Source organism: Cyanistes caeruleus, chromosome 12, assembly GCF_971803275.1.
Source record: "Cyanistes caeruleus chromosome 12, bCyaCae1.hap1.1, whole genome shotgun sequence".
Classification (NCBI taxonomy): Eukaryota; Metazoa; Chordata; class Aves; order Passeriformes; family Paridae; genus Cyanistes; species Cyanistes caeruleus.
In genome coordinates this window covers 13788922-13812424 of record NC_141712.1, presented here as the reverse complement: position 1 = coordinate 13812424, position 23503 = coordinate 13788922, and the positions used below count along the sequence as shown (strand labels likewise).

The 23503-nt window shown below is 45.5% G+C and overlaps 3 protein-coding genes across 4 annotated transcripts in view; 2 read left to right on the top strand and 1 right to left on the bottom strand.

The window, feature by feature from the left end:
- Positions 1 to 3703: 3703 nt before the first annotated feature.
- OGFOD1 (2-oxoglutarate and iron dependent oxygenase domain containing 1) lies at positions 3704 to 12278 on the bottom strand. The gene is made up of 13 exons (XM_086847571.1): positions 11450 to 12278; positions 11213 to 11358; positions 11074 to 11120; positions 10503 to 10603; positions 9987 to 10103; positions 9088 to 9179; positions 7981 to 8106; positions 7534 to 7647; positions 7143 to 7222; positions 6714 to 7009; positions 5708 to 5830; positions 4792 to 4850; positions 3704 to 4241 (listed from the first exon to the last, which is right to left on the bottom strand). The coding sequence occupies exons 1-13, from the start codon at positions 11955 to 11957 to the stop codon at positions 4080 to 4082; spliced, it is 1971 nt and encodes a 656-aa protein (XP_086703697.1). The 5' UTR covers positions 11958 to 12278; the 3' UTR covers positions 3704 to 4079.
- NUDT21 (nudix hydrolase 21) lies at positions 11243 to 19058 on the top strand. The gene is made up of 7 exons (XM_086847574.1): positions 11243 to 11360; positions 14111 to 14311; positions 15464 to 15527; positions 16188 to 16277; positions 16942 to 17017; positions 17396 to 17510; positions 18773 to 19058. Exons 2-7 carry the CDS (start codon positions 14193 to 14195, stop codon positions 18792 to 18794), a joined length of 486 nt encoding a protein of 161 aa, XP_086703700.1. The 5' UTR covers positions 11243 to 11360; positions 14111 to 14192; the 3' UTR covers positions 18795 to 19058.
- A 1546-nt stretch (positions 19059 to 20604) lies between these two features.
- Positions 20605 to 23503, top strand: part of AMFR (autocrine motility factor receptor) — a 28178-nt gene continuing 25279 nt past the window's right edge. The window contains exons 1-2 of one of the 2 annotated variants that reach the window (XM_086847573.1): positions 20605 to 20981; positions 22429 to 22521. In XM_086847573.1, coding sequence (XP_086703699.1) covers positions 20760 to 20981; positions 22429 to 22521 — 315 coding nt within the window. In that variant the 5' untranslated portion in view covers positions 20605 to 20759. The remainder of the gene's footprint in view (positions 20982 to 22428; positions 22522 to 23503) is intronic. The other variant, XM_086847572.1, reaches the window with a different exon arrangement.

Sequence of the window (23503 nt, the reverse complement as noted above, 5' to 3'; positions counted from 1 at the left end):
CTGATTTTGTTCTGATTTACTTGGGGAGATGTATACTGCTAAGTTGTTGAAAAAACCCAACCCAAACAACTTTTCTGGTTTCTGCTGTATAGTTCCTTTACACTTGAACTTCCTGTGCTGGAGAGTTCTGGGTTTTGCAGGGATGTGTGGCTCTCTAGGTAAAGTGCAGAGCAGTGCATGAAAACCACCAAAGGATAACATCTTGCTGGCTCTTGAGCCAGAAGATTTTTGACAGGTATCCAGTTCCATGATCTGTGCAGGTTGAAAGTGGTCTGTTTCATATTCAGCACTCTCCCCACACCTGGATTGCAGAAAGTTTTGCTTCCAGCTATTGGTTCTGTGCTACTGCTGGAAAAACTGCAGATACTGAGGTGGGCAAGGGTGCATTTCAGGAGCAACAAAAACAAACTACACGCTCAAGCTTGGTGCATAATCATGAAGAGCTGGTAGTAATGGGATCAAAAGAAGAAGGTATTGGAAAATTACTTGACTCCTGGCTCAAACCTGTTTAGTTGTGTGATCCTTAGAATTGGATTCAGTTGTTACAGTAAGGCTCTATCTCAGATCTAAAGGTATTTTAGAACCTTTGCCAAAGCAAATTTCTTTTGGAAGCTAAAAATAACCTGCAAAGGTTGGAGGTTGGGCCCCAGTGTTCCTGCATCAGCATCACCCTTGCCACCATATGATTGTGTTTACGGTGTGGGCAGGGAGGCGTTAAGTTCTTGGGTGGTTTCTTGGGGCTGTGAGGAGTCATATCCTCTAGCTGGTCTCTCTTATGAGCAACTACTGAATTAAAACCAGCAGCCCATCTTTGTTACAAAGCCACTGGTGAGTGTGGTGTGACCAGTTGAATGGGGAATGTAATTCTCACAATGTTTATCCCCAAAACTTGCCTCTTGCCACTGCCTTGGCCCCTTCCATATGGAGAACTATGCTCCTGAAAACGCAGACCTGTGTCAGTTAGAATCTGCAGCAGGAGCTCATTTGAATCCCTTTAAGAAACTGGTTGTTAAGTCAAATCCAGCTGCTTGGTAGAAGGGTGGTGAGCCACCCATGCTGTTCTAAGCAAGTGAGCTCAGAGACTTGATTATGGAACAGTCTCCTGGCATAAGTTCTGGGCTTTCTGCCACTTGCTGTACCTGTTCCCACTGTTTCAAGCTCTTGTTCTTTATGTTCAAAATCCTAATGCTTGCTTGCTTACATTTATGTACTCCATTTAATGATAAGAGAGTGGCTCTGATCAGAAAGCAGTTTTCCCGTCAGTCTGATTCTCAGGACTGTGCACCCCAGCCACTGCCAATCCCAGCTCTGTTCTGCTCCTGGCAGTGAGGTCAGTCCTTCATTCACTGTGCAGACCTTTGGTAAGGCTGATTTCCCCTATCTAAGTTTCCGACAACAAATTTGTAATTTATTTTCCTGTAAAACCAACTTTACCTTTGCCAAATGAAAAATGCACATATTTTGCAAGTACCTGCACCTAATTGTAGATACAGATTGGAATCCAGCAAGAGCATCTACAGAGAAAGCTCCCATTACTGGCACTGGATAAATGAAAGCCCCTCTTTGTTTGAAATTTTAGTGAGTGAAGTCTTTCCTCTGTACCTGCAGCACCAGTCATGCCTGGGGCTGCCTGTGGCTTTAGGACCTAACAAGGAAGGGTGGGAGAGCAGAGACATGTTCATTTTTAAACCTTTGAAAGCTAACTGCAAATTTGGCTTCTTAAATTACTTCATCTGAGTCACCAGAGGAAGAAGGGTGGTTCCTTGTGTGATCAGGTAGATAGGGGCTTACTCAAGCAGAGGCTGGTATGCCCTCTAGTGTAACACTTACTATTAAAAAGCAGCAAGCTCTAAAGAGCCTGACTTCTTCCCAGTCTCCTGGAAGGATGTTCCAAGGTCTACCAGGCACATTCTTAGACTCACAATGTAGTCAAAGAAGTAACTTTGTTTTGTTAATGAATTTACTCCCAACTTTGCCTAGCAGACTATGCTCTGAATAGCAATGGTGTCTGTCACTTTTGTTCCAAATGACCCAAATAATTTTTTTTCTTTGAAACCTCCATTACCTGTCATGTTCTAGGGGAGAGCTTAGAATAAGAACTGCGTTATTCCCAGGAAGAGCTGCTTCCCCAAAAGGCAGAAAAGTACCTCAGCAACCATGATTCAGAGAGTTCTGTCCTCACTTCAGGATTTGTTTCTAGCTTCATCCCCTTGTCTTTGTAAGTGACAAAGGGAGATTAAAACTGAGCAAGAGAGTTTTGGCAGCGCACAGAGATGCTGGCTTTGGGAAATGAGTCTGAATATGAACAAGATCTTGCAACAGCAGCTTGAGGCAACCACCTCCCAGCCATCCTTCCTGCCCAACACAGCATAAGGGAGTAGCTAGAACTGAGCAGCTGCTCATCAGCTGGGATGATGGAACTGACACTGGAACTAGAGAGTCCTGCACAGCACTAACAGCAGTGCTGGCCCCTTGCTCTGGCACCTGCAGGGGCTGAGTTACCATTCCCTTTGGAAGCAATGGCAGGGGTTCCTGCCAACTGCTTCAGGGACTCCTTTTTTAGAACTTCGTGTATTGGGGTCGAAGCTGAAGGGTGTTGCTCCTGTATCTTCACGCAGAGATGCCCACAGGACATCCCACCCGCTTAGGAAAGGGTGTAGAATATTCATGTCAACAGTGAGCCTTGCTTTGAATTTACTGCTCCTGTGCTGCTAGCTGTGGTCTTACACCACTGTGGTGGCCTCCAACAACAGGTCTGGACTGGGAGAAGGAGCAGACTTTAATCCAAAGCTACCCTCTCCCCACCCAGAGGTGACAGGACAGGAGTGATGAAACATGCACACTCCCCAGCTTACTACAACCTGCAGCCTGCACTGTCTGGCTTGCATGAGCTGAAAGAACACCTGTCTCTCAGTGCCAAAAAAAAGTTTCAGGCAAGCAGGTGCAGGCCAGGGCTGAGCCTCCAGCAGGGTGTTCTGCACTCTGTCTCCTGAAGCATTGGTACAGCTCTGCTGCACTCTTGGTGGGCTGGATACCTCAGAGGTGAGTCTGGCACAGTCCTGCTTGCAGTGAATGTTGGGCAGGTGCACAGTATTAAAAACGTGCAGGGAGGTGCTGCAACCAGGCCACACTCACTGCCTTTCTTACAGTGTTTACCACAGGGCTTGGCTGGTTGCTGCCTCAAAACATCTGAGCTGATCTCCAGTGACAAAAGCCATGTTAAAGCCCAGCAGATCCCAGGATGTAACTAGAAGGACACAAGGCCATGCTGTTGGGTGACCTCCCTACTACCTGCAGACACCAAGGCAGTAAAAGGTCAGTTACCTCATTCCTGCTTCCAGGCCCTGGCCCCTGTTCTGAGGCTGGAGCCTCAGAACAACCCAAGGAGAGTGAGCAGGAACAGATTTCTTGGCTGTTCACCTTGTAAATTCTTTGGAAAAAGGGCTGCATCTAGGTCTGTCTGCACAGCAGTTCGCATAATAAAATTCTGCTCCTTCTTATGGTGCCAAGTCCTTCCCACTCACTGCCTTTTCAGCCTCACTGTCTTCCTTCAAAACTCCAGAGTTGTGCAGCTGGAATAACCTCATATTTCCCATGTCAGCTCCTTTATTTTTGTCTCAGCAATACAGTTAAGCCTCAGCAAGTCTTGGGCATCTTGTAACAAAACTTGCCCAACCAGTGTATGAAACATTTAACTGACCCATTTCCTTTTTTTATTTATTTATTTTTTAATAAAATTAGTCAGCAGCTTGGGGCAATGTACAGTTGTAATTTTCACCCTGATGGGTCAGAGATGCCACTGTGCTGCTCCCATGACAGAACAGGTGGAAAGCTGCCAGCTGTGTGACAACCTCACCCACAGAGCATTAAAAGCAGTTGAGAGCGTATCACAATGGACTCAGGAGAAGACTGAATTTCCATTTTTGCAGTTAAAAAAAAAACCATCTGCCAACATATTATGCAGTGTGATGGAGTTGCAGGAGCAAAGTTTGTCTGAGCTTAGGTCAGAGCTGAATGTCCGGATAGGAACCTGCCCACCACCCGCCACTGTTCTCTGTGACAGTGGTCACACTGTACCATCACTCATAATAGACAAAGGAAAAATCCCAAAATCCTGTTCTGTTTGGATGCTTGTTCAGGCGTGCCAAGCTTCGATGATTGATGTATTTCACAAACTTCATAGTTTCTTTGTCTCTATAAACTAAGGCCAAGCAGTTGTCCTCTGGATTCACTGTCAACAGCTAGAGGACACAAAGATAAGGAAGTAAATCAGTTTCACAAAAATAACTGGTAAAATTCTTAAGAAAAGACAAAACAGTGTCAAAAGTTAGTTAGAATAAAGCTCTGATGTTACAAGATGAACTGTGACACTATTTTCATTTTAATACCCTTTACCTGAAGCACTGTTATAAGTTAAGGGCTTCTGGACTTCTTACTAGTGTGACTGCTCAGCACTGTCACCAGTACCAATGCTAAATGTGACCCCAGTGAATAGCATTTCCTTGGAAAAATGTTCTCTCTGCTACAGCCTAGTGTCCCTTCAAGGCAGGCTTCCCAAATGACCCTGGGTGCAGGTGCTACGAGGCACTCTCAGGGCCTGGGTCTCATGCTTTAGGTGAACAGCAGCCTCTTGAAGCTGAGGCCAGAGCGTCACCCATAAGCAGTGACTGGGCCAAGAAGGCTCCACTGTGCTACTGAGCACCCCTCTGCATTATGTTATGCAAAGTGTAATTATGTCTCTCCACCCTAAACAGTTTTATCTGATTTGCAGCTAGCAATTGAGGTCCTTACCTCTTCATCTTCACCTTTAGCAATGTAGGAAGTAAAGCCACCATATTCAGGATCCCAGTCTTAAAATAGAAAAGAAAGATTCTTAGAAACCTCAGTGCTGTCCAGGGTCCATGCAGCCTTCCAGGAGATGCCATTTTTTCACCCCATTCCCCAAACCTACTGGATACAAGGTAAATATTTACCTCCTGCAAGTCTATTTGTTTTCTTCTGTTCAGAAACAACTTGAAGCAAATATACTGGATTTGCCTTTTATGGTAGATGGTCTATATAAAGTTGTTTGGTGCACTGTTCCTCACCTGTAGAACAGTTCTACCCTAGCAGATATGCTAAAAGATTTCAGTATAATCATCAGCAGATATGCTAAAAGATTTCAGTATAATCATCAGCATGTGCCAGATGGTTTCAGCTATACATTCTGGCCTCATCTAGTCTAAGATGCTTGTGTTTAGATTTTTTTTAACACTATCTAACTAGCAATCAACCCAAAATGCCTAGACATGCCTAAAGTAACTTTTGAAAACCTTCCCTGGGCTTTGTGAATTGGAGGTGTAGTGATGATTCTGATGAGGAAAGGGATGGAACCCTCCTGGTGGGTATTGTGGCCATCGTGAGCCATTGCTTAGGAGGAAAGGTCTGGGAGACTCAGCCTTTCCCTCTGTCCAAGCGCCACCTCCTGGCAAATGCGGGAGAAGCCAGAGATGATTCCAAGGCCACAATGCCAAACACAATGAGGACTACTGAAACCAGGGTTTATGCCTAAGTGAGGACTAGGACAAAGTCTACAGACACCTTTTATGTAGGAAAAAGCAGGGAAATTTTGAATGTTTTAGCACGGAGACTTCTGAGAACTCAGAAGTCATTCCTTTATGCAAACCTTGTAGAAAGAGAGTCTGACATCTCTCTCTCATCCACTTACCTTCACAGCCACAGAAGAAGAGCAGGTCAAGAGCAAATTCTGTGGCTTGAGAGTCATGGACAAGAGTGTAGTGCCCATGGGTCCAGTGTCGCAGCTCCCCCGCACACACAGGACTGCCCGAGCCTAGGAGAGGGCACAAACACCCAGGGAGAGCCATGAAGCCACATCAGCTGAGCTCAAAGCATGGGAGGAGGTCAGTAATCTCACAGCACTGTGAAACTGTCTGCTGGCCCCAGTGAAAAAGGGTAAAACCACAGATCACATGTCAGTATCTTTCCTAGAAGTGACTCTAGGTTAGGTACTTGGAACAATGTGTAGTAGGGGGACCAAGATTTGCTCCATATGGCCTTTGTTCCTGCTAAGTGCTCTGGTGGGCTTTTTTCAGTAGGACTTGTTTTTTTATTGCCTTTTATTCCAGTGCCCACTAACTTGCAGGACATAGAGCAGGATGAGCATTTTCAAAAATTTTACCCTTAAACTTCAGAGCCACTGTTTTAAATAAACATCAGCAATCAAAATCCAAAATTAATCTAATCTTAGATAGTTGTCATTGCTGACAACTAAATGGTTGTTTAGGCTGTCTTCTGAAAGGTTGAATCCTTTTTGCCTAGTTTTAGGTATCAATTTTCTAATTCTAAAATTATTTTACTTCTGACCTGCTCACCTTTCTCTTTTGGATTTATTATCTCATACAAGATTATGCTTTATATGAAGGAGGGGTATGTGGAAACCACGTAACTATTGACAAAAGATTAACAGCCCCCCGCCCCTCAAAAGTCCCACCTTTAAGACCTAGGTATGTTTAAAATGGTATTTTCAAATTAGTCATTGATTTAGTCCAAATTCTTTGGCAATGGTCACTGATTTCAGATAATTTAACATGCTTCAAACTCCCATGTTTGTGCTCGTGCCTTGTGCTGGTTGCAGTACAAGGTGAAACACTAGTTCCAGGAAAATCACTGGGAATTTTGTTTGAATCCCTTCACACTACTGCTGCTCTACTCACCACCCTGTGTCTCACTGTCCTGTGCTTCAGGGGTGTTCTCAGGCTGGTGTGGCTGATGTGGATTGCCATTAGCTGGTTGTTCAGTCTCTTCCTGCCTAGGTTTGGGACTGCTGTGTGCAGTGGTGTCTGCTGCTTGTCCCTCCTCAGCATCTTCATCCTCGTCAGAGGGAGCCAGGAAGTGCAGTTTTAGGCCAGTGAAGTTGGAAAGCAGTAAAAATAAGGCCTCAGAGCGCAGCAGCTGCAGAAATTCCTTCAGGGTATCAGGGAGGCTGTCTTCCTCTGCTGCCTCATAGAGTCTGAAAGACAGGAGATGTGTCTCTTGCAGGAGAGCCAACAAGAACCATGTCCAGAGGGACAGCATTGACCAGCGAAGCCTCATGGCAGCTGCTGCTCAGTCTGATGACCAGGCGGCACGTTGTCATTCCCCACCTTTTATTGGCTGGCCCCCGACTACTCCACTGGATCTCTTTGTTCTCCAGTGCTTCACACAGTAGTTGGTATTTCTCTTTCTAGGAGAATGAGATGCAGAGATGTTAGCATTTAGCTCCCAGAAAAGAAGGCTGAAGACAAGTGTTTTATTTTTGCTGAGTCTCCATACAGCAATGTACAGGAAGTCAGAGGGATCATTCCACAGAATCTGAGTGGCTGAGGTTGGAAAGGGTCTCTGGAGGTCACCTGGTCCATTCCCCTTCAAGTGTGAAACTTAGAAGGTGTTTTATCATGTGAAAGCAAGCCCTTTCCCAGTCTTCGTGCCATGTGGTACCTGCCAGCCCTCTGACCAGTTCTGGCAGATCACATCAAATTGAACCACTGGGCTCACCTTAAGAAAGTCTTTCAGGAGAATTTCTGATCGCTCCTCAAATTCCTCCTGGATTTGAGCTTGGGAGTCCATGTCCAAATAAACGACATTGATCCACTCATACAATATTTCATGCTGGAAGAGAAATGGATTAGAACACTGAATTTTTAAAAGTGAAGGAGATTCTCCAATTCCCTCTACCGAGCTGGCCACAGGGAGTCCTACACACAAACACACTCCATTGCCTTATTTCATTGCACCACAGGTATTCACCACATTCTCTGAATTACTGTAGGTATACAAAACATACAAAGATGCATAAGAGAGAAACTGGATACGAATATGGACAGGAAATGAAAAGGAGAATGGAATAAAGATTAAAACATCCCCAGTACATTGATGCATTCCCTAACAGGTATTACAGGAACAGGACAGAGACAGAAATGCAGATGCAGGCTTGTTACTCACATCATAGGGGATGTGTGGGCTCCTGGCCAAGGGGGCTTCAATGTGCCGTGGAGGTCTGGCCACAGATGGGCCGTGGAACCAACCGCTCACTGACAGGCGGCACTTCTGCGACAGAACTTCTGACACCTGCAACAGCATTGGGCAGCACATCACTGGTTACACAGGACTGGGTACCATGCAAACTCGTAACAGGAGATGGACCTGGCTCCATTGCAAATGGACTTGAAGTCCATTGCAAATTTATAGAATTCCAGTCTAAGCTTTTACTCCAAGCTCACAGAGAATCCATTCTCTCTCTCCCTCTGAGAACTTTGAGTCATGGATTTTTAAGACAAAATTAAGTCACTACCTGAAAACAATCAGGGCAGTGACCAAGTAGAGGCTGCTGTTAAATAACAACTGTAGAACATAAATTACACAAAAATAGCCCCTGAGTGGCCTAGGTCAGGACATGCCCAACCTATATCACTGATCATCTTCCTCTCCAGCCTTCTGCTCTCTGGACCTGTTTGATACAGTCCCTGGTAAGTCAAGTACAAAGGTGTGTCAGATTTCTGTCAGGTGTTTGTGTCATGCAGATCCCCAAATTATTCATCTTGTTCCCAGGCATTTTCCTGGAAAGTGTCACAGAGTACTCCTTAACTGTATCAGCATTTCTGCTGCAGGGCACTGCACCATGTCTGTGTCACTGAGGGGGTACAGCCAGATCTGCACAGTGCCCTTGCACTGTTGGCTAGGTAATGCATGGCTTGAGGAGCTCCTCTGGAGCAAAGTCATGACCACCACATCAAAAATGTGAGCTAGTTCAAAACAAGCCAACAAACAGAAAAAAGTGAGAGCCAAATTCATAGCAGTGGCTTGCCAGGATAGTAACACAAAATAGAAATGGAAATTTTTCTTTCCCAGGATGATGCAGCTAGACTGATAAAGTTTGCTTTGTTGGTTCTTGTCCTCCTTAAAGTCCTTGAAGTCCTCTCTTCAGAACACAGAACTTAGCATGAGTATCCACTCTACCCACAGTTCTTCTCCCATCAGGATTGTAATAACACACAGAATGAATAACCACAACAATGAGGATTAAAAAATTAACAAGAGACAGCTCCTTGCCTGATGGAAAGAGACTGGAGACACTTCAAAGAAAACCAGTGTGTTCCATGAAGGCACTAATGACTTGGTGATTTGCTGTGGCTGAAAGTGTTCTGAGGAAGAAAACATATTCTGGTTAAGATATGAACTGGGACTTCTCTCTGACTTCATGTCTCTGTGACTGGTGGGACACCTGGGTGTAAGGGATGGAGCTCATAGCAACAGCTTGGTCTGCATGGAGACAGAAAGAGAGACTTGGGGCTGTGCAGCGTGGAGAAGAGAAGGTTCTGGGGCAACCTAAAGCCTCTTCCAGTGCCAAAAGGAGCTACCAATAATGTTGTAGAAGTACTTGGGACAGACAAGGACATGGAATAACAGAACAAGAGGAAATGGCTTCAAAGAAAAGGCGGGTTTAGATTAGCTATTAGAAAGGAATTCTTTACTATGAACAGTGAGGCACTGGCACAGATTTCCCAGAGAAACTGTGGATGCCCCATCCTAGAAATGCTCAGTGGGGCTTGCAACAACCTCATCTAGTAGATGGTGTCCCTGCCTACAGCAGACAGGCTGGAACAAGATAAGCTTTAAGACCTGTTCCAATCCAAACCATTCTGTGGTTCTACTGCTAGAAAGGAAAGTTACTGTCATCAGTCTGGAGTTCCAAGCACATTTACTGCCATTGCTGCCATCTCACCTCTACTCTTGACCCTTCCAAAAGTTTGTCTGCTGTTGCCTGTTAGCAGTGTCTGCAAAGCCTGCTACAGCTCATCCCTACAGGGCACATTTTACTTATACATCAGCTTCTCTGAACAAAGGAGAAACTCTTTATCTCCCTTCTACTATTTGAGGTGAGAGCTGCTGTAAGGGGCACATAAGCTTTATCTTTTTCATCCACCTGAGGCTGAGCTTGGAGCTTTTACCGTCTGTGCTGTACAGATCCAACGTTCCCCCATCACTTTTCTCCCAGGGTGGGACGAGGTACAGGATGAAAGCGATGCTCCGACCTTCCAGCTCATCATCGTGGCACAGCAAAACATCTGCAATTACACATGTTTTGCTGCTGTAGCATCTTTCCAGTATATGCGTGATTCATTCTAACAACTGCTTCCCAGCTTTGTCTCCACAAGGATATGACAAGAAAAAACATGCTCTTCCCAAGAACTGCATTTTCACTCATCAGCATCACCAGCCTGAGATCTGCAAGGTTCACTTCTGTTGGACTACACTGCAACTGACAGATCAGGTTGTTCTGAAGGTACAGGCATTTATACACCAGCAACAGTTTTTTCATCATTTGTACTTCATTTTCAGACACTGTTTTGCTGCTGACAGCCTCTGGGACCCTCTGGAACTAGAATAAAATTAGGTATCCTAAAGATATTTTGTTTCCTACACATGCACAGAAGCTTTAGGGAAAGGATCACTTATAGACTGACCAGTATATTCATATTTAGCACAGGATATGTCAATAGTGGGCTCCAGTGCTATCTGGGTCACAGCAGAAAGCCATGCTTGGAATTCTTCACACAGAGCATGCCTGAAAAGATAAGCACACAGTAAGTATCCTCCTCTGTTATAAAATATATCATCATAGACTAAACTAATGTACTGTCTCCCTGCCAACTATTTAAACAGTTACAGGTGCTGTTGCTGTGAGTGACAGTGTGTTCCTGTAGAACCACACAGGTGCTGGCCAGGAATACAGCCCAGCGCTCGCAGCACTGCTAGCAATAACCGGCAGCAAGCATGCAACCAGTCGGAAGGTGCACCGGGAAGCGTTTCAGAGGTAACAGATGGAGGAGAGCTGAGTGTGGATGAAAGCTGAACACTTCAGTGCCTATGACAAGCACAGAACAGATTCAGCGCTCCAGGGCCGGTTTTTGGCCCGAATACGGGGGTAGAAGGCGGACACGCCGCGGGCTCACCCCGCAATCACCTCGAGGACCTGAGGAGCCACCACAGCTCTTCCCCACCCAGAGAGAGCAAAGCCCCGAGCCCATGCTTTACCTCAGGGCGGCGACGTGGGGCTCCGGGCTTGCCCCCAGCTCCTCGGACTGCGGCGGCCCATGGAAGAGAAGAAGGGACGGGGGTTAGGGTGGCTCGGCTCGGCCCAGCTCGGCCCGGCTCAGCTCGGCCCTGGGCCCACCTGCCGCAGCGAGAGCAGGTCATTGCGCCGCCCGCGGAAGCCGAGGCCCAGCAGCTCATCCCGCAACGCCTCCGCGAACGTCGGGTCCGCCAGAAAACCGGGAAGGACACCGTGCCGGAACGGTGCCGGTTCCAGCACCACCGCTTCTGTAAGGGAAGGGCCATCGGTGAGGGGTGGGCATCCGGGCCACGCCATACCGTGCCGGAGCCGCTCCCCGCGGGCCCGGCCGGGCCGTACCGTGCCGGAGCCGCTCCCCGCGGGCCCAGGCCGCCCCCGCGCGCTCCCGCAGTGCCGCGTCCCCGAGGGCCGCGCAGAGCTCTGCGCGCGCCTCGCGCCTCCCGCGCTTCGCGACCGCCGGCGCTACCGCTCCGTGACGTTTGGTGGCCATGCTGCCGGGCGGCCGCACTACAACTCCCTGCGGCCCCCGCGCTTCGCCCACAGTGTCCAATCGGATAGCGCGGGGGCGGAATGGGAAGCCGTTGGCCAATGAGCGAGGAGAGGCGTGGGCGGAGCGCGGTGGGTCCCGGCAGGCGGCGCGCGGCTCTGTGGGCTGGGCGGGCGTTAATGGCGGACGCCGCTCCCGGCGCCCAGAACTGATCGATTGCTCCCGCCGCCTGTTCTCGCCGCTACTCGCCATGTCCGTGGTGCCGCCCAACCGCTCGCAGACCGGCTGGCCCCGCGGGGTGAACCAGTTCGGGAACAAGTACATCCAGCAGACGAAGCCGCTCACGCTGGAAAGGACCATCAACCTGTGAGCGCCGCCTCGGGCCTGCCTGGCTTTGCCCTCTCCCGTCCCCCTCCCGCTGACGAGCTCGTCCCCGCTCCCTCAGCAGGCTCAGCGGGGTTTTCCCTCAGTGCCGGCCGTGCGAGGTCCGGTGGGCCCCGGCCATTCGGAGGGCTGGGGCCCAGTGGCGGCAGAGCCTGTCTGCCGATGGGGGCTCGCCCCCCTCACAGGGGCTGCTGAGCCGCGCTGAGGGTACCGAGGATTTGCCGGCCTTCGGGGAAACGTGAAGTATTTGGTGTAAACACTTTAGTGCTTAGAAACAGCGTCTGGCTCGGGAGGTGTGAATCCCAAGTAACACAGGAAAGGTTTAGCTGTGATGAGCATCACAAACGTTTTCGCGCTCTCATAGGCATCCAGAAAGGCGGCAGAGAGACACAGAGTTTTTTCTTGGCCTCGCTGGGATTTGAGCTGACCCTGGGCAGTCAGTAGGATGTGGCTGGATGTGCCTGGTGTCTGTGGATTGTCTGGTACAGGTGTTGGAGTTTAAATTCAGAGTGCTTGCTACCACAGAAAATCATCATAGATACAAACTACTTACTAATGAATGTTCATATATTTTATATGAGAAGCCATGTATTTTGCTTCTTCTGGATTTGGGATGTGTTCTTTGCTATGTGCATCTGTTAAGTTGCAATAACCAGCAAATGTTAGCTATAACAGTCAATATTCAATTTTAGCTATTAATCACTGACACTTTTGTCATTTTTTAGTGTAGCTGAGTTTATTCACAGAGTTATGTGAAAGTTTAAGTACTAACTTCAGAAACTGGAATAGTTCTGTCAGGTTTCTGAAGCTAAGACTCATGAAGCTGTTTTATCAAGCAGCATTTTTTAAAGTTGAGGCTGAAGGTTTTGATGTAGAGACTAATGCAGCCACATCAGTATAGTATGGGTTAGTGTAATAGATTATAATTAAAGCCATTTGTGTATCTAAAAACAGAAATGAATGGAAAACTAAATGTAGATTGTTTTAAGCTGTAAATGGAAGTGAGAGAGCTTGTTAGTAAATGAATCTGTGGTTTGGAAACTGGTTGTTTTGGCATACTTGTCTACATGAGAAAAGGCTCATGTAGACAATGACAATGGCAACTGACTTGTTATTTTAACCACTGTAAAACATGAGTAAAATTGGAGGAGGAGGGGGGACCAGTGTATGCTACTAAAGTTTGGCATGTTTGGGGAAAGAATCCATGCCAAGAGGCATCTTAAGGAAAACGTAAGATCGGTCATTCATTCTGATAATTCAGTTGTGTGCTACAAGTCAGTGAAACCATGGTGATAACTCATCACTGCTCTGCCCAGAACCATTTTCTTCTCCCTTTGGATTTAGCTGGACGATTCTGTGTTTCCTCTAGGTCTCCTGCCATCAGACCTCTCTATTATATGGATTTAATTGTACAATAACACTCCCCTGTTGCCCTCTGTGCTGTCTTGGACTGACCCATTTCTTGCCTAACCTTTCTTTTCTGTTTTCAGTTTCTCTTACCTGGAGAAATTGCTGAGTTATCACTGCCTTATGACTATCCTGCTGGTGCAGGACCCCAGCACCAGCCCAACAGAGGGACCTGCTCACACTCTTCATCTTTCCCCAGGCTCCCAACCCTGTACTCAGAAACTCAGCATTTCTCCTCTTCTGTGATCCACATGTCTGATTTCCCACTTCAAAACAAAACCACTTCTAACAGTTAATTCTCAGGCTCTCGTTAAATCTGCAGCAAAAAAACTGCAGTCCTGTGCGGCTTCCTTCCTTCCCAGCAGAGCTTTTCCTCCAGTCTCTTTTCTAGCTCCTTTCAGAGCTTCAGCTGCCTTTTCCCTGCAGCGTGGAGATCAAAGAGGGTGATTGTTGAATGACAGTTGGTTCTGTGCTTCTTTTCCTTCTTTTGAGCCTGCACCAGGCTAGAGTGCAGCTCATCAGGACTATCTGTGCTTGTGTGTTCCATAGTGCAGATCTCCCTGGGACAGGGACCTCATAAGCCACCAAAGAAGATTTTAGTCCTGCACTAGGACTTACCCATCAAGCAGTGAAGGGTTTGCCTCAGGCTGGATGCTGTGTCATGATGATTTAAAGTTAGATTTCTTCTTATGCAGTAGTAACATTTTTTCTCCTCTTTACAGGTATCCTCTGACAAATTACACCTTTGGCACAAAGGAGCCTCTGTATGAGAAGGACAGTTCTGTGGCAGCTCGGTTTCAGCGCATGAGGGAAGAGTTTGACAAGATTGGCATGAGGCGGACAGTGGAAGGAGTTCTGATTGTGCATGAGCATAGGCTGCCCCATGTGCTGTTACTGCAGCTGGGTACAACTTTTTTCAAGCTGTAAGTGTCTGTTTCTTAAGTGTAACTTCCGTTTATTGTCGCTAAGTGTGTGGGCTAGAGGTTAAACTGTGGCCAACTGCTCAATGTTTTGAATGGGATTCACTGCTTGTAAAGACTTAGTCTGGAAAGTATTTTTTGAATGGTGGGGCTTTAATCTAAAGTGTATTTGCTCGTGAGGGGGATGATTTAGTTTGGAACTGGCTGGGAATCTTAGTTACAGTGCATCACTACAATAAAATCTTGTTTAAAACTCATTATCAGCAATTGGTTTGTTGTAATTGCATTGTGAAAGCTGTTATGCTTCAGTAGCTTATGCTGTGCTTGTAAAAATGGGCAAGTGAAGGTCAGGACTAACCCTTTGTAAATGCAGAATGACATCTGTTTACAAACTAATGGCTGATCTGGATAGCAAGAAAGGTAGGCATCTAAATTTGAGAAAATTGTTTCAGTTCATCTCATAGTTATCGCAGCGGGAGTGGAGATTTAGTGTTTCAATATGGTTGTAGTGATGGTGGTGATTTTCTATTTTAAACTACGTGGCCTTGACTTGTCTCACGTTACCATGCTTGTCTTCTTCTGTTTTAACATTTTATATTGTTCTCAATTTTGTTTGTGTGTTAAGCCTAATTTTACATCTAGATTTGTTTTTGGTATCTTGATTTGAAGGGTTGTTGTAGACAAACTAGGCAAGACTTTAATGATCTGTAAAATGCTGTAATGATGAAAATGAGTAATCCTGCTTCATTTTCCCACATGAGTTTTATTTCTGATTTCTTTGTGCTTCAGTGAGTGCTGGTTTAGTGATAAGAACAAATACAGGCAGTATTTACAGCCCTTCAGCTTCTGGTTATTATTGTTAAAAGTTTACCCTATAAGGGTCCCATTTATTATCATGTGTATTGTTATGCTTTGTCCTGCTGAGCTGAAAGTATTTTATGCAATGGTTATTTTTTTTTAGGGACATAGCCGTTTTAGTTTTGGTGAAAGCTGTCCTGCTGCCTTCAAATTCAGCAAAGCTAGATTTGGAACTTCTGATTGAAGAGCCATAAGTGAATTTGTAACTCTCTGCCTGGAAGCACACTGGAATTTACCTGTGAAGATTGGTAAATGCAGTAAAATAACTTTGGTTTTCACCATTGATTATTTTAACAGACCTGGTGGTGAACTGAATCCAGGAGAAGATGAGGTAGAAGGGCTCAAGCGCCTAATGACAGAGGTCTGTTTTCTTTCATTATGTTGCTATGGCAGAATGTTGCATTATTTTAGAATTACCAGAATAAGCTGAAGCATTAGAGTAGTCTTCTTACCACTCTTGTTATTTTGTTGCTTTTGTGATGTTCTCAGGTAGTTAACAAATAAAGCAGTCAAGTTTTCATTTATCTGCATCATGAGTGTGGCTGACTCCTTCCCGCTGCTCAAGTCCTGTGTTCATTTGCAGCTTTGCTTTCTGACTGGCATCAGGCAAGTGAGTGTAGAGATGAGCAATAAAATATGTTGTGGAGGACAACTGATGGGGACTTGCCTTTGAGATAGTCCTCCCAATGTACCATTTTCTCCAACTGAATTAATTCTGTTAGATAATGTAACAATGTATTTTATTCTTCACATTGGTCTGATAGGACTCAGTCCAACTGAGTACAGCATAGATTTAGAAAAGCTTTCTAGAGTGCCCTTGTCCTACCAGGTGAGGCTTTTACTAAAAAAAAAAAAAATCTCTATACAAAAATAGTATACAGTTCTGTTGAAAGCTGTCTCAGAGCAGTTATGAACTGCATCAGACATATATTGCAGCAAGTCTTTGTGCTTCCAGTATGTGTTTACAAAAACAATTTCCTTGAGGTAGTTTGAGGTCTGATTAGTACTGGATTTTTGATAGATACTGGGTCGTCAGGATGGTGTTCAGCAAGACTGGGTGATTGATGACTGCATTGGCAACTGGTGGAGACCAAACTTCGAACCTCCACAGGTAAGTACCCCTGTGGGCTTCCATCTTCTTTGGTTAAATTTCTGTTTGTACTTCTGAAAGCCTTCAGCCTTCCAGGTGGGCTTCTTGAGTACCTGCTGCCTGAGCAATTAGTTTTTCTGGGTTTTATCTGTTTCATCTCCTTTCTATGACTGACGAGAAACAACAGCCTTTTTTTAATGGGAACTCATCTCCCTTCTCACACCTGTCCTGGTGGATGAGACCACTGGATGTACTGGCTTCCAGGTCTATGCTAAGACAGATGCACCATTTCAATTCCTTTTGTAGCCACAGTGGAGACTCTTGCACTGCTGCTTATGAAACAGATGCTCTGTGAATAAATTAGTCTCACTACCTTATTTCTAAGGGCTTTAATATTGAAAATCATTGCTTAGTTTGCTTTTATGCATTTCTGTTTTATTGGGTTGTTTTAACTGCTCGTGAAGTATTGATGCCACTTTAGAGCCTGTCAATAGTTGTGACAACAACAGCATTCTTTTCTTAAGTGCTTTCTTATGAAAACGGTTTTCTTTATTTGATGCCATGAAAGAACAATATGTGACACATTGAAAGCTTGTACAGGGATTGATCATTTATAAAGTAGCACTTAAGATTACGCAATGTTTTCAGAGCTCTGTACAACTGTATTTTACCATTTTTATTCTAGTATCCATATATCCCAGCTCATATTACAAAGCCAAAAGAACACAAAAAGCTTTTTTTGGTCCAGCTTCAAGAAAAGGGTAAGTGTTTTTTTTTTTTGCATCAAAGTGTTGTATTTGTAACAATGTTTAAATGCTTACATTTCACTCAAAGAAAACCAAGTTGTGATTGTATGCTTGCAGTTGATCGTATGTTTGTAGTTGATCACTAAAAAAGTCAAATACTGGTATTTGTTTTGAAGATAGATGATCCTTTGAACATGAGTACCTAGTAAATTTTCATTCCTGTTCCTGCATCAGTTGGTGTACAGCACGTGAATTCTACATTTATCTAGAAAAGGAATAAACCTATTTGAGTGCTCCATGTAGTGAACTTATTTTGAGGTCTACATGGCACGATGGTATGTTGGCTGCATGTGTGCTGATTTTTCTGATTCATCAACTTGTACTTGGTTTTAGCTTTGTTTGCAGTCCCCAAAAATTACAAGCTGGTTGCTGCACCATTGTTTGAGCTCTATGACAATGCACCAGGATATGGACCCATTATTTCCAGCCTTCCTCAACTTCTGAGCAGGTATGTTGTATTTATATAGTGGTTCTTGGGAACACATTTGCTGTGGGACACCAGTGCAAGGCAAAGCGCTACAGAAACCAACTTAAAAAGGTGGCATCAGTCCCAAAGATTCTACTTCAGATGAGCTGTGATGGACACTTCTGAGGCATTGATCACGACTGGCTAGCAACAAAGTCCTACCTAGCAGTTGCAGCTAAGGAAGGCATGGAAGACAGTGAGGATAAGGCAGTGCACAGACTGAGGAACAGCTTCTTGTAGCTACTGTGGACAGCTGGAGAGTTAAAATCAGGATGCGAGTTTGAAACACTGAGTTAGGTGTGCATGTTATCACAGCTTTGTGCTGGTTAAATGTAGTGTGTTTTTTACACTCTAGTAGAGTTAATGAAGTGTAGCGTCTTTATGACACAAATATCTGTAGGGATAGCTGTATTTTTTTTCCTTTCTCTTGCAATGTATACATGGTTTGACTTTCTTACCTAAAAATGGCTTGTGGCTTATCTCTCCAGAGCTAACTAGTCTGTCTCACTGGTCTCTTACTTGAGAGAATGTTCAGGCATGCCAGGAGTCCCACAGCCTGCCAGCTCTTCCTCAGGGATGTAGTTCTGTCACGCACCTACTGTGATGAAAAACGTATGTTAGCAGAATGTTAGCACTGGTGTTACCCACAATATTCTTGTTTCCTGCTGAGTATTTTTCTCTCTAGCCCAAATTTTGGCTTGCCCTCCTCTAAAGACAGCAGATACTTCCTCTTGAGTACCAGCAAAACATTGTCTGTTATGCAGGTTGGGTAGTGGTGCAACAGACACATCCAAAGGCTGGGCATCTGGAAGCTGAGATGGATGTTTGCTTCCACAGTTATTTATGAAACTTAGTTGGGAAAAATTCTCTCTTCAGGATGTCTGTATGTTCCCCTTGGAACACGTAAGGTTGGCCTGGCAGCAGAAATGCTGCAAACGAGTTGCTGATGGAGGAATGTAACTCACTGTGATATATGTATCTATGAACATATTTTAGGAGATGGAATGTTAATAATTAGTTCTTCTGCAACCATAAGAGACAGTTGTGCGATGCTAGTGTAGGATTGGCTGTTAAAAATGATGCTCCCTGCTATACTGTAAAGCTTTGATATTAAAAAATGCACTTTTGTCCTGTTAGGTGAAGGCTTATCCAGAGCAGAAACAAAACATTTGCCTATTTATTCAAAAATGCCCTTAAAAAAAAGAATGAAAATTCCTCACTTGGTGTAATCCTTTTAATTTTAGGTTCAACTTTATTTACAACTGAATTCCTATATACCTGAAGACTCCACTAGAAGAAGCCGTCTCTGTGAGCACAGCTTTGAACTGTAGAGAAACAAATAAGTGACACAAGGATTTTTTTAAGTCATTCTGTTCCTGAAGGCCACTAAACATTCTATGGTATGAACAGAGAAGTGAATCTCAACTGTTTAGCTAGAGAGATGGCAATGGGCTACCAGTGTTCTAATCCCTTTTCATTGTAATACCAATTTTTTGTTTTGTACAACATTAAACAATATGGTTAAGATTCTGTTTGTCTTGGGTTTGGTTTGGTTTTCATTGTTGGTTTTTGCTTTTTGGTGATTTTTTTAAAAAGTATTTTTAAGTTTTTTTTTCCGTCTGTTTATTAGTTGTTTTATTTTTCCTTATTGTCTCTTACTTTTAGGTGCATATTTTAAACTTTATTACTTTTCTTTAGGAATAAAGATGATCTTTGAATGAGGAGGAACTAAGCCATTCAGGGCCCATTTAGATGCTGTGATCTCTATCCCTGAGCAAGAAATATCCCTAGGATCAGGGAGAAATTAAATAGCATAAGTGGGTTAAATATTGTTTTGAGCCTTAATTGACTTGGAGACCAGAACTGCTTTTTTGAGGGAGAATGAGTACTTAGAGGCAAGTGTAGCCTTTTCTTTTTTTATTAGAACTGATTTGTTTGTACAGGGCTTGGAGGGGATGCAGCATGCATCTGTTCCTTCAGTGCCCCTTATGACAGAAACAACCCTAAAAATTCTGTTGGACTGATCTGAGATACAGTTAAAATAGGGAAAGTGAAGTTAATTTTCTATATTTTTCCTTAGCTCTGGGAGAGAATTAGGGTCATGCTGAAACACTTAGCCAATGCCACATGCAAGTGGTTCCATGTTATGCTGTCCTTTGCTGTCTCATCCTGCAAGGGGTACCCACACTTTTGCTTTTTCTCAACATTTCTGTCTCCTGTAGGCAGTAAATATCAATCTTTCTAATTCCAGGGTTTTTACATGCTTGGCTAAACATGAAGTCTAGTTGGATGTGACACTTCCCAATGCTTTTACTCTTCCATAATTTTGCTCAATGAGTCTTTAAAAGATTTGTTTCCAAGTTCTGCCGCTGATCAGAAGATGGATGCACTGTTGCTTGAGCACTGTCCTCTTTTATGAAGGCAGGGTAGGAGAGTGCCTGCTGCCAAGAGAACTGACTCTTGCCAAAGTGCTTGGCTCTGCTGCCATCTGCACTGGTAAGCAATGTACAGAACAACCCTGACAGATTGGTGCTTTGGTCAAATTGAAGCTGTGCAACGTGGCAAATGTACTGCAAAATGCTGGGAAAGGTAGTGCAAGGGCTGTTCCCTTTGGTCCTATGGATGGAAGGCCCAGACAGATGGTGAGTAGAATGTATGGTTTCTTAGCTGCCAGCTGGGGGAAATAAAGCTAGCAGTGGAATGGAAAACAGAACCCTTTTTGCCCATGGAAGTAAGGAAGGACAGGTGGAAGTTTGGAAGTCAGATGCTGCAAGAACAAGTAGCAAAGTGCAGCTTTTGAGCCCTGGCACCTAAAAGCACCTCTCACTTTACTACACGGTAGTTTGTGAGACTAATTCTTGTTCCAGGCTGCCTGTGGAAGGGCGCTGCTCCAGCAGTCTGCGCACTCTCCTTTGGCACCCTGCCTGTAGGTCTGGGGGCTTCTGAAGGCCTCTGGAGTTCCCCCACGCGCGGCTCCGGCGGTGCGGCCGCTGTCCCGGGCGCGGGGGGTGCGGGGCAGGGCCGGGCCGGTGGAAGCGCCGCCCCGGCCGTGACTCAGCGCGCGGGGTGACGGGCGGACGCGGCGCCCGGAGCCGGGGCGGGTGTTCGGGCCCGGTCTCTTTCCTTTCTCCAGCGGGGGCGGCTCGCCCGGCCCCGGGGAGGGGCGGCGGGGCGGGCGTTGAGCAGGGGGCGCGCGGCGGGCCGGGGCCGGGCGGTGGCGAAAGCTCCGCGATGCCGCTGCTGTTCCTGGAGCGCTTCCCCTGGCCCAGCCTCCGCACCTACACGGCGCTCAGCGCCCTGGCGCTGCTGGGCGCCGGCCTCAGCGCCTACCGCGCCCTCAGCCAGGCGCCCGGCGGGGCGGCGGGCACCAAGCCGGCCGAGCCTCAGCGCTGCGCCGGCCCACGGGCCCTGGACGTCGCCTACTACCTGCTCTCCGACAGCCTCTGCGTCTGGGTGAGCCCGGGGCGGCGGCGGGGCCTGCGGGCCCGCGGCCTGCGGGGCTGGCATCGGGCTCGGCCTCTGCCGGCGCCTCCCCGCGGCCGGGGGGAGGCGGGCGGGTCCGGGGGGTGTTTCGTTATTATTGTTTGGAAATTGCTCGCAGAATAAAGAGGGGGCTCGTCTGGGTTTCCCCTGCCCGCTCCGGGCCGCCTCCGCGGCCGCTTCCCTTCCTGCCTGGCCGGGCGGTGGGGCAGCGTTAGAGCCGAGTGCCCCGAGAGTTCAGCCCGCGGCTTGTGCTGCTCTCCCCGAGCGCCCCCCGCACGTCCAGGCTGGGGGGGCTTGGGAGAAGCTGTTGGGAGCGCGGTCCCAGGCGCTTGCTGGGCTTAAGCTTCTCCAAGCACTGCCAGAAATCTGAGTAAGGGGCTGTCAGGTATTCGAGCGCAAGCCTTGCCTTTATTTATTTATTTATTTAAAAATAACACTGAAAGTCTTGTAGGCAAGAGGAAACATTCTCATAGTTTAAGGAAAATAAGAAGATAATTTTCTGTGACTTTTTAAACCCAAACCTCATATAAGGGTTTATGAATTTTGGCTCACTGATTTGTAGCTGAAATAAAGGCTCAACAAGGGGAAATTGGAAACCTTCCTGAGTTGTTGCTGTTGAACTTTTTATCTGTCTGTCACTCAAAGGTGGCAGTAGTTGGACATCTGCTTCACAACATACTTGCTTGACTGAGGTGCTGATTTTTAATATACCAAACACATTAATCCTGTTGATGCCTGGTCTCGGAGCTTTAAAAGTCCTGGAAAAGTTTATTGTATGTCCTTTGGAAATGACAGGGGGAGGCTTCTTCATCATCCACATTCTAGCCTTTTTAGTGTCCTGCATATGTCAAAAGTTAATTAAAGTGCCTTTGCCAGGTGTGAGATAGCAGTTTTCCCAGGCCCATGTGTTCTGCTTCTTGCTGTTTTGCTGTAAAGAAGTTTCCCAAGAAAGCCTCAAGCAGTGCTGTTACTGAAGGGATGTGTGCTATTCAGCATGTTTTGAGGCAACCTCTGAATCCTCTTATTTTAACAACAGATTCAAACTGGATATTTCTCATCTGCCATATGTTAAACAAATGAGCATCTTGGTGATCTTTATGTTTTGTCCCCATGTTCTTTTATGAAATTTGCTAATCTGTATGAAATAGTTTATTGTGGAGAGGCAGAGCAGTTTGTTGGCTTTACTGCTGTATCGAACTGACTGTGTTAGTATTTCTGGAAAAAAACAAATCTAAGTGACTTATCAGCTACTTCATGTGTCTTGGAAGAGGCCAGACTTAAATTTCACCAAAAAAGAAGGCAACTAATACTGTTCTGTGGACAATGGCAGGTTTTGTTAGACTTGTTCATTCCCCTTCTCTCCCTTCTTCTAAATAGGGCAAAAGTATTTGTCACTGACTGCTTTATTTCTTTCCAGGTACTAGTGAACACTGCCTGCTGTTTTCTGATGCTAGTTGCTAAGCTAATTCAGTGTATGGTGTTTGGTCCTCTTCGTGTCAGTGAGAGGCAGGTGAGACAGCAAACAAGCAAATTGTGTAACATGACAAATGGTGTGATTTTCTATATGAAATTGCTGAAACTGCACAAGAAAAATGAATTTTACAATATATGTCTCACCATTTGGTTAGCTAGTATATCCACAGCCACAAACTTCCGGTTTATTTCTAAGGGAATTTTTCCTATTGTATTTTATAAGCCCACAGTCAACTTGAAAATCCTGTTTCTTTAATGAACCCTGTCAGATTTCTTACAAGCAGACCTCACTTAAAATACTTGCAATGTGTTCTTCTCTATCCTGCCTGCACCTGGCAGCATTTCTCCATCGTGTTCTGTAGTTGTCAGCACTGGCAGTCTTGAAATCCCTCTTCTTTTGTACCTTGACTGCTGGAGAACTGCTTTCCATCCTCATACACTGAGTGGATGGTTTCTCAGCCTGCAGGTTTAAGAGGGAATAGGCAAGAAAATTGCCAGAGAAAGGAGGTGAGCAGGACTGAAAACTCAGGCTGTTTAGTCCTGCTCTTGGCTATGTGAGAATGTTTGTAAAAATTCAGCATGGGAATCATGAAAGCCCAGAGTTTTTAAAAACAGGATCCTGTAGAAGATGAAAGTAGCAGCAGGACCTTGAATAGTATCTCTATATTATAAAAAAAAAAAAAAAAAAAAAAAAGGGAAATAAATGCATAAGTTGCTTGTGTAAATGCAGTAGCAGTGGTCTGGAGTGTGTTCCCATATTAAAAAACAGTCTGTAAAAAAAGTTCTTTGGGAGAAATCAGGCCATGATGATTTTTGACATGCAGAACTGAGGCACACAAAGCCTTGTTAATAACTGTGGATCCCTCAAAATCTATTGTATTTGTAATTCATACCTTGTAGAGGCTCTGAGTGGTGTGTGAAAACCAAGGCACTATCAGACTGCCGTGGGCCAGACTTTCTTTCCAGTCCATGTTGACTATAAGGATGTGGAATTTTAACTGGTGATGGTTTCCAGGATG

Excerpts from the sequence above, each read along its gene's own strand:
- OGFOD1 (XM_086847571.1), bottom strand. The coding sequence starts at position 11,957 with ATGGTCCTTTCCAGCGTGAGCGGCTTCGTCTGCTGGATGTACTTGTTC. Across the intron at positions 10,604-11,073 it reads CCCCACGTCGCCGCCCTGAG|GCATGCTCTGTGTGAAGAAT; the intron begins GTAAAGCATGGG and ends TTATCTTTTCAG. Across the intron at positions 8,107-9,087 it reads CTCCAGTCTCTTTCCATCAG|GTGTCAGAAGTTCTGTCGCA; the intron begins GCAAGGAGCTGT and ends ATGCTGTTGCAG.
- NUDT21 (XM_086847574.1), top strand. The coding sequence starts at position 14,193 with ATGAGGGAAGAGTTTGACAAGATTGGCATGAGGCGGACAGTGGAAGGA. Across the intron at positions 15,528-16,187 it reads TCAAGCGCCTAATGACAGAG|ATACTGGGTCGTCAGGATGG; the intron begins GTCTGTTTTCTT and ends GATTTTTGATAG. Across the intron at positions 17,511-18,772 it reads CTTCCTCAACTTCTGAGCAG|GTTCAACTTTATTTACAACT; the intron begins GTATGTTGTATT and ends TTTTAATTTTAG.